Genomic DNA, 10,140 nt, shown 5'->3' on the forward strand with positions numbered 1-10,140 from the left:
GGTCTCGCTCTTGCTCAGGCTGGTTTCGAACTTCTGAGCTCAAACAATCCGCCCGCCTCGGCCTCCCAGAGTGCTAGGATTACAGGTGTGAGCCACTGCGCCTGGCCTTTACTTTTTTTTTTTGAGACAGAGTCTTACAAATTATCATTTTGTAAAATGTTATTGACTAATATCAATAGGTAAAAGTAAAGTCCTACCTCAATAAGGTTCACTCGATTTTTCAGTTTTCATTGTATGGGATAAATGACCCAGTTCAACAAATGGATGGCAATGGGAAAAAGGATTAGGGAGGAACTTGCGGACTAAAAAGACTTAAGAGATGTATCAAGCAAATGCAATATGTTGACCTTGTTTGGATCCTGGTTTAAACAAACAAAATTTGACAACAACTGAGGAAATCCGAACACTTAATGAAAGTGAAATATATGAGTATATGTAATATCAGTATTTAAAATAAAGGAATTACTCGTGTGTGTTGGTTAGATATTTTATTAGTATTGTACTCTTACTATGTCTCAGAGATGGACTGAAGTATTTATGGATGAAATGGTATGATATCAGGGAATTCCAAAGTAATGTTAGGAAAGTGCATGTGGGTGTAGATGAAACAAAATCAGCCAGATGTTGGTAGGTGCTGAAGCTGGGCAATGGGATCATGGAGGCTTAATCTATTATTTTTTTTAACATGCTTGAAAATATCCATAACAAAAAGTTTTTTAAAAATCACCTTTATTTAAAATCCAGGCATGAGCAACAATAATAATGTTATCTTTAAATCATTTACAAAATGTGATTGGTGTCTTCAAAAAGCATGGAGTAGTACAAAGAAGAAAAAAATTTTGAAAAACATAATTTTCTTAACAAAATAACCCGTATGGCTGTTTTTTAAAAATGAAAAATACATACATGTATACAGTTTTTTTAAACCGTATTCGGTATTATTTATTCACTCAATGACAATAACTCTCACTTTCCTGTATTTTACTTTCTTTTTTTTTAAGGTAACTAATCTAGATGACAGTAACTGGACAGCTGCATTTTCATCACAGCGTTTAGGGCTCTTCACAAACGTGGAGCCCCACAATGTAACAGAAGATATAACTCTCAGTGCTGTTATGTTGCGGGAGGATGATCCTGGAGAAGCTGGTAAAATGGCTTTGAGCTTTGTTACAAAGTAGCTTTTCATTTTATTAGGATCAAAGAAACTGTCTCCTCCTGTTCTGAATGTCATTATAATGTATTTTTCTTTTCTTTCTTTCTGTTTTTTTTTTGCGGAGGGAGTGGCTTAAACAACAGAAATCTATTTTCTCACAATTCTAGAGTCTAAAAGTGTGACATAAAGGTGTTGGTGGGGTTGGCTGTTTCTGAGGCCTCTCTCCTTGGCTTGTAGATGGCGGTGTTTCTCCTGTGTCTTCACAGGGTCTTCCTGTGCCTGTAATATATTTCCATTAAGCTAATTAGTTACGGTCATGGCTACACAATTTGATACATTATCTCCAGAAGGTTAAGAACCTCACCTTAGTTCTCAGCAGCATATTGCCATTTTTTAGTGTAAATAATAGCCTCTTAAATTATTGCATGAGGCTCACGTTTTTATTATTTTCCTATTTGTGCTGTTTAAAGAGTATGTCTTTTTCTTTAGACTTAGTTTTTGGTTTTATTTTTTATTTTTTTTTGAGACAGGTTCTCACACTGTCACCCAGGTTGGAGTGAAATGGCATGATCGTAGCTCCCTGCAGCCTTGAACTCTGGGCTTAAGTGATCTGCCTCAGCTTCCCGAATAGCTAGGACTACAGATGCGTGCCACCACACCCAGATAATTTCTAAAACACTTTTTTTGTAGAGATGAAGTCTCACTATGTGGCCAAGGCTGGTCTTGAACTCCTGGCCTCAGGCAATCCTCCTGCCTCAGCCTCCCAAAGTGCTGGGATTCTAGGTACAAGCCAGCACACCCAGCCATAGTTTTAGTTGTTTTTGTTTTTGTTTTTGAGAGAGGATCTCACTCTGTTGCCCAGGCTGGAGTGCAGTGGCATTGTCATAGCTCACTGTAGCCTCAAACTCCTGGGCTCAAGTGATCCTCTTACCTCAGCCTCCCAAGTAGTTGGGACTACAGGTGGGCACCACCACACCCAGCTAATTTTTCTATTTTTTACAGATACAGGGTCAGTTTTTAATCTGACTTTGTTGATGTGTTTTGTTTTGTCCTAGACCATACCAGTGTTTTCTCATGTAGTATTATGACCTTGTTAGTTTCAGATTGGTTATTACCATTCCCTTTTGGAGAAAAACCAGTTACTTTTAGTGTCTGTATACCTCTACATTATTATTACATTCTTCATCATCTTATTGTCATCATAAACTAACATATACGAATGCTGGTTAATGTGTTTACCACTGTACAAACATCAACTCATGTAATCCTTATCCTAGTCCATTAAATAGTTCCAATAATTATTCCCGTTTTAGAGGAAAGAAAACTGCTGGTCAAAGAGGTTAAGTAACTTGCTTAAGATCACTGAGCTAGGAAGCGGTGGCATCAGGATTTAAAACTAAGCAATTTATTTCCAGAGCCCTGCTCTTAACACTTTGATAATCACTTTTTTTTCCTTGTAGTATCTGCCAATAATAGGTACTCAAATATTGAGTGACTCAAAAATGCTTTCTATTGAATCTATAAAATATAAGAATTCTATTTTCAGAGACCTTAATTTAAGTATTATACAGTACTGTAGTAAAGTGTATTTATTCTCCCTGAATGGAACATATCATTTAGTATTTATTACAACTGTCTCAGCTACTTTGTTTTAGTATGCTTAAAATGTAATTCAGATGTTTTAAAATTTGGCTCAATTTTTTAAATAATTGTTGATAACACAAAAAGACTAATAACTAATACATCTTTGAGATCTTAAAAGACTTACAGATAATAAAAGAAAACATACATAAATTGGATTACATCAAAATTTTTAACTTCCATGAATCAAAGGATATAATCAACAGAGTGAAGAGGCAACCCACAGAATGGGAGAAAATATTTGCAAATCATTTATCTGAGTAGGGGGTTAATATCCAAAATATATGAAGAACTCCTATAACTCAACAACAAAAAATCAGCCTAATTAAAAAATGGCCAAGGGAATTGAATAGACATTTCTTCAGAGAAGATGTACATATGGTCAATAAGCACATGAAAAGATACTCAACATCACTGATCATTAGGGAACTATAAATAAATCAAAACTACAGCGAAATACCACCTTATACCCATTAGGATGGCAACTATTAACATATTAACTGCCATGGGAATTGTATTTAACTCATGCTAGTTTTGAGCCCGGGGCCTCCTGAAGCATATGTAACTCACATGACTCTTTTCCTTGAGCCATGTGAACTATTTCTCAAGTTGCTTATAACTCACACACAGAAAACAATAAAAAACAACAAATTTTTTATTAGGAAGGATTGTTTTGTTTTCGAAGTTTTTATTCTATTTTTTTTAGCACGGCAGACAATGTGTTAAAAAAAAAACAAAATAACAAGTGTTGTCAATGATTTGGAGAAATGGAAACCTTTGTGCACTATTGGTGGGAATATAAAATGGTGCAATCAGCTAGGTGTGGTGGCTCACACATGTAATCCCAGCACTTTGGGAAGCTGAGGTGAGGGAGGATCATTTGAGGCCAGGAATTTGATATCAACCTGAGCAACATAGTGAGACCCCATCTCTTAAAAAAATAAAAATTAAAATGGTGTAGTCGCTGCGGAAAACAGTATGACAGTCCCTCAAAAAATTAAAAATAGAATTAACATATGATCCTACAATTCCACCTCTGAGTATATACCTAAAAGAATTGAAAGCGAGGGTCTCAAAGAGATGTTTGTGTACCTATGTTCATAGCGTTATTCATGGTAGCCAAAAGGTGGAAGCAAGCCAAGTGTCCATTGGTGGATGAATGGAAAAACAAAATGTGGTATGTACATACAATGGAATATTATTCAGCTGAAAAGGAAAGACATTCTGACATATGCTGTAACATAGATCTACCTTGAGGATACTATGCTAAGTAAAATAAGCCAATCACAAAAGGACAAATACTGTATGATTCTACTTACATGAGATATTTAGACTATTTGAATTTACAGAGACAGAAAGTAGAATGATGGTTGCCAGGGACTGGGGTAAGTGGGAAATGGGGAGTTAATGTTTAGTAAGTACCAAGTTTCAGTTTTGCAAGATGAGAAGAGTTCTATGGATACATCATGGAGATGGTAGCAAAGCAACGTGAATGTACTTATTACCATGGAACAAACTGTACACTTAAAAATAATGAAGATGATAAATTTTATGCTATGTGTATTTTACCAGTTAAAAATTTTTAAACACATAGCAGTGAATATAAAAAAGACTTGTATGTTATGTTTTTAAATTTTCAAACAGAATTACCTAGAAGTATGTTACTTAACTTTTCTTTATTCATTTTCTTTTTAATGTGTTCTAGCATCCATGAGTATGTTTTCTGATTTCCTGCAGTCTTTTTTGAAGCATTCTTCAACTACAGTTTTCGACCTTGTGGAAGAATATGAAAACATTTGTGGTAGTCAGGTAAGCTAATTTCACTCCATCATTGGTCAAACTTTAGCACTTTTAGTTTTTCTGAGTAGCATTAATCTACTAATTTCCATACTGCTTCCATACATGTTTCAGAGGTACAGTGGCAGGAGTGGAGGGGAGGTCAGCCAGGAAGAACATCCCTGCATTTTATATATTGAGAGTCCATACAAAATTTCTTTGGGGGACAGAAGGGTTCTATGGCTTTAAAAAAGGGAAATCCAAAATCTACAAAAACTCTTAAAACTCAGCAATAAGAACATGAACAATCTGATTAAAAAATGGACAAAAGATGGGAATAGGTGTCTCACCAAAGAAGATATACAGATGCCAAATAAGCATATGAAAAAATGCTGTGCATCATATGTCATTCGGGAATTACAAATTAAAACAAGATGCTACTATACACCTATTAGAATGGTGAAACTTCGTAAAGATGTGGAATCGACCAAGATGTCCTTCAGTAGGTGAATGAATAAACTGGTACGTCCAGACAATGAAACATTATTCAGTGCTGAAAAGAAATGAGCTATCAAGCCATGAAGAAACACGGAAGAACCTTAAACACATATTGTTAAATGAAAGAAGCTAATCTTTCAACCTGAGAATGCCGACTGCCCAAAAAAAAAAAAAAAGGAAGAAAGATGAAGCCATATGAAAGGGCTACAAACTATATGATTCCACTTTATGACATTCCATATGGGGACAGTTAGAAGATCAGTGGTTGCCTAGAGTTAGTGGGGAGGGAGGGATAAATAGGTAGAGCACAGAGGGCAGTGAAGCTACTCTATGATACTGTAATGGTGGATACATGTCATTATACATTTGTCAAAACCCATGGAATGTACACACCACCAAGAGTGAACCCTAACGTAAACTATGGACTTTGGGTGATAATGGTGTGTCAATGTGCGGTCATCACTTGGTACAGATGTACCACTCTAGTGTGAGGTATTGATAAGGAGGCTGTGATTTTGTGGGGATGGGGTTATTCAGGTACTCTGCTTTCTGTTCCATTTTGCTGTGAATCTAAAACTGCTCTAAAAAATAAAGTCTATTTTTAAAAAGGAGAAAAGACTTCAAAATATACATTCAAGAATAATTGAAATTATAATAATAGACAACTTTTTTTAGTATTTAATGTTTTAATAACATCTGAATTGTTCCATTGTAAAAGCAGTAGCTTTGTTAAATAACAAAAGCAATAATAATCACTTAATGAATCACTGGAGTCAGGATCCCAGTTGGGAATTTAATAAATGAATGAAAAGTATAGATAACACTTTTATTAAATAGTGGTCTTAGACAGTGTTAACATTACTTTATGAATACTTTTTAATGTGTGGGAAAACCTCTTGTGCTGATTCTTCATGTTCTGAATGAGAACAATCTTATTTCTTAATTCCCCTTATTACTAGATTTTCATACATGCCTCAGTCCTAAAAAGATTTAAGACCACTATTGTGGAACAAGGAGGGACTTTGGTGAAGTTTTGTTTAGAAATGACAGTGTTTTGGTGCCAATCTTAGGAAAATATTTTTCTTGATTTGTTACATGGTATAAATTTCAAACATAATTTTTTTTAAGATATCTCTTTCAATTTTCATTGCTACTATGTTGGCTCATATTATGATTTTGCCAGGTGTAGGTTTGATTTAACTTATCCTTTTGGTAGATATACAGGGAGAAAAAAAAGTACCCATGGCTGCTACTGTTGAATCTGAAATCTAGAGTATGTTAGACTTTTACATGTATATACATAAACACACCTTGCCCCAAATTAGGACCATTTCTAGTGGGAATGTTATATTATGTTCAATTTAAAAAGGCAAAATAGATAGGAACAATTTATAACATACGTATGTGTATATATATTAAATATAGTATTGCTTTAGTGCATGTACTTGAAGAATACAAAGTTTTCTGTGATTCAAAATTGTAGGACATTAACGTTTTTACATCTGTGTTTTTAATTCAGGTGAATATACTGAGTAAAATAGTGAGCAGAGCAACACCTGGACTTCAAAAGTTTTCAAAAACAGCCAGTATGCTCTGGCTTCTTCAACAAGAGATGGTCACATGGAGGCTGCTAGCTTCTTTGTATAGGTAAAGGTGTACAGAATTCATAATTGAAATAAACATAAGGTGACAAATCAATAGGTAAATTAATTTAAAAGTTAGAGTAGGATGTGCTTGCAAATAGGTTTTATTATTTTTGGTGCTTATCATTTCTAACACCTTAGTTGGCAGGAATGAATTATGAGGGAGGAGGGGAATATCAGGTCATAAAGCTGGTAGTTAAAATTTGGATATGTATCAAGATTTAAGGAAAGTGCTAAAAATAGTGCAATATTTAGGATAAATTAAGAACTGAAAGGTAGGCTTTGTGCAATATGGAAGTTTGAAAGAAGTCAACCAAATTTTCCTTCTGAGATGCTCAGTGGTGAGTTTCATACATTCATGTTAATTAAGCCTTTTTCATTTTTGTTATTATTCCCCAGAGACAGAATACAGTCTGCATTAGAAGATGAAAATATGTTTGTAATTACTGTAAGTTTTGTATTAACCTTTATAAATGCTTAACGATAAAAGAAAATGTTTTTTACTAATAGGATTTAATTTCCAACCCTCCATTTTTTTCTTTTTTTTTAAAACCTGGACTTCAGCATTATAACCAACTCTCCATCTTGAGTTTCTTCATTATACAAATTTTACAAGTAAATAAAAGATACAGTCTCATAAAGTAATCTAATATTGATTTATATTAGAGAATTAAAGGTAAAAGTCCTTTTTTATCACACCAACTATTCAGTATAACAATTTGGTATGTGTTTTACCAGGCATTTTCTGTGCATCTTTATAGATACATACACACACACATAAATAGTTTGTTTTTTTTAACATACAGTATGATTTCATTTATACATTATACTGAAAGTTTCTTTTTTAATTCATTAATGGTTTTTTTTTAATGTCAGTTCATATAGGGTTTTACTGTGTTTTTTCATAGTATGTCAGAGTCTAAATGTCCCATAATTTTTTCAGACGTTCTGCTGGACATATTTAGGTTGTTTGTAGTATTTTTGCTATAGCAATCAATAATGCAGTGAACATTCTTTTTTATATGTATGTATTAAGATGTGTGCAAGTATTTCCTATATTTCTGGAAGTGAAATTATTGGGCCAAAGTTTGATAGAGATTGTTACATTGCCTTCCTAATAGGCTATACCAGTTTACACTCTCACTAATAGTTTATGAAAATGTTTACTCTCATATGGGATATTATCAACTATTTGATTTTGTCAGTTGGGGGGAAGGTATCTCATTGTTTTAATATGTGTATCCTTGATCACTAGTGAGGTAGAGTATCTTTTTATTCTTTTCTGTTTGTACTGTATGAATTCTGTGACCTTTTGCTCACTTTCTTAGTAATTATTTTCTTTTTTTTTGAGACAGAGTCTCACTCTGTTGCCCGGGCTAGAGTAATTGTTTTCTTATTAATTCCTTTAGACATGTTAAAGATACTCTCCTCGTTTCTGTCACTTGTCTTTCAACTTTGATGGGTCTTTTCCATTTTTATCTGATCATATCTATCATATTTTCCTATAGCATTTATTATCTAGTGTCTTGCTAAGGAAGGCCTTTCCTATCTATTTTAAAAATATTCTCCAATGTTTTCTTCTAAATTTAAGTCTCACTTTAAGTCAAGAGTTTAAATATTAAGCTCTTGAATTCATCTACAGTGAGTTTGTCTATAAAGTAAGCAAGAGATTTAACTTTTTTCAAATGAATATCCATTTATTCCAACAGCATTTGTCAAAGGGGCCACCTTTTACTGATTTGTAATGCTACCTTATAATATACCAAATCATATTTATACATGGGTATTTTCTGTTTTATTTATTGATTCATTCATTTGAGAGCCAGTACTACACAACTGAGTCAGTCTAACTCAGAAGTTTTTATATTTGGTATCTGAGTAATACTGAAATTAACTTGGGGGAGAAATGACATCTTTACCATGTCGAATCTTCCTAATTATGATAATGGCATAGCTCTCCATTTATTCAGGTCTTTTATTTTCTATATAGATCTTGTGCTCTTCTCTGTAAAATTCTGTGTGAGTCCTATTGTGTGTAGATTCCCTTTCCTATTATATTTTTTAGTTAGTTATTAACAAATAGAAAGTTATTGATTTATGTGTAGAGCTCACATTTGGCTATCTTTCTGAACTCACTTATTAGCTCTAATAGGGTTTTCATCTTATTGGGTTTTCTATGTTGGCACTAATCATCTGCAGATAGATTTCCTTAACTTTTTCTAATCTTTATCCCCCTTATTTCTGTTACTTGCCTCATTGCATTGACTAGGAGCACCCATACAGTATTGAATTATATCAGTAATAGTAGGCATTCTTTTCTTGTTTCTGAAAAGAATGCTTTTGTTTCATCGTTACATTTGATGTTTTCCTATAGATTAGGATTTTTTTTCCCCTAAGTTAAGAGTTAGAATGGGTATTGAATGTAGTAAAAAATTTTTTAGCTTCTGTAGATTTCAGCTTTAATTTATTGATGTAATGACTTACAATAATTGTTTTTATGACGTATCTTCATCTAGTTTTGGTGTTTAGAATTGTGCTAGCTCTCTAGAACAAGTTCAGAGATCTTCCATCATTTTTCTGCACTCTGAAGAACATAGGAATTACCTGTTCTTTGAAGGCTTAGTAAAAATATGCCTGTAAAACTACCAAGGCCAGATGCCTTTTGGGGTTTAATTACTTTTTATCTTTTGATTTCAAAAGTAATTCATGTTTGAAGCAACTATATATAGTCAAAAAAGGGGAAAATAAATATATTTTTATAATAAATAATTTCAACTGTATGTATCTTTTACTCTGCTTTTTCACCTAAAATATTTTTAAATATCTTTCCAGTCTTTTAATTATTCTGCAAATACTTCATTCCAACAAAGTAACATGCATATCTAGGAATTCTGTCTTATATTTGGGTATTTATTGAGCTCACTTATTAATCTTAAGAGTTTTCCATTGATTTTCTTTGGTTTTCTAGGTAGGCAATTCTATTATCTATAAATAGTGATGATTTTGGCTTTTAACATTCTTATTGCTAACTTCATTCTTTTTCCGGTTTTATTACGTTAGCTGGAAATTTCAAAGTAAAGTGGAATAATAGCAGGGATTCTTATTCTTTTTATCTTCTGGATTTTAAAGGGAGTGTCTCACTTTACAGTTAACTGTAGTCAGCTCTCTGTATCTGTGGGTTTTGCATCCATGAATTTAACCAACCACAGATAGAAAATATTAAGGAAAAAAATGGATGGTTGCGTCTGTACTGAACAGGTACAGACTTTTTTTTCTTGTCATTCTCTAAACAATATAGTATAACTATTTACTTAGCATTTACATTATATTGGGCATTATAAGTAATCTAGAGATGACGTAAAGTATATTATGACATTTTATTTTATTTATTTATTTTTTTATTTTTTTGAGACAGAGTCTCACTCTGTT

At 33.1% G+C, this 10,140-nt stretch overlaps 1 protein-coding gene across 1 annotated transcript in view; it reads left to right on the forward strand.

Annotated features, from left to right (window-relative positions):
* Positions 1 to 10,140, forward strand: part of NUP107 (nucleoporin 107kDa) — a 48,616-nt gene that overhangs the window by 5,084 nt on the left and 33,392 nt on the right. The window contains 5 exon segments of the mRNA XM_012642016.1: positions 1,002 to 1,146; positions 4,500 to 4,603; positions 6,588 to 6,715; positions 7,111 to 7,159; positions 7,378 to 7,433. Of these exon segments, the coding sequence (XP_012497470.1) occupies positions 1,002 to 1,146; positions 4,500 to 4,603; positions 6,588 to 6,715; positions 7,111 to 7,159; positions 7,378 to 7,433 (482 nt within the window).

The sequence above is a fragment of the Propithecus coquereli genome, unplaced genomic scaffold (genome assembly GCF_000956105.1).
Source record: "Propithecus coquereli isolate 6110/MARCELLA unplaced genomic scaffold, Pcoq_1.0 Scaffold172, whole genome shotgun sequence".
Taxonomy (NCBI): domain Eukaryota; kingdom Metazoa; phylum Chordata; class Mammalia; order Primates; family Indriidae; genus Propithecus; species Propithecus coquereli.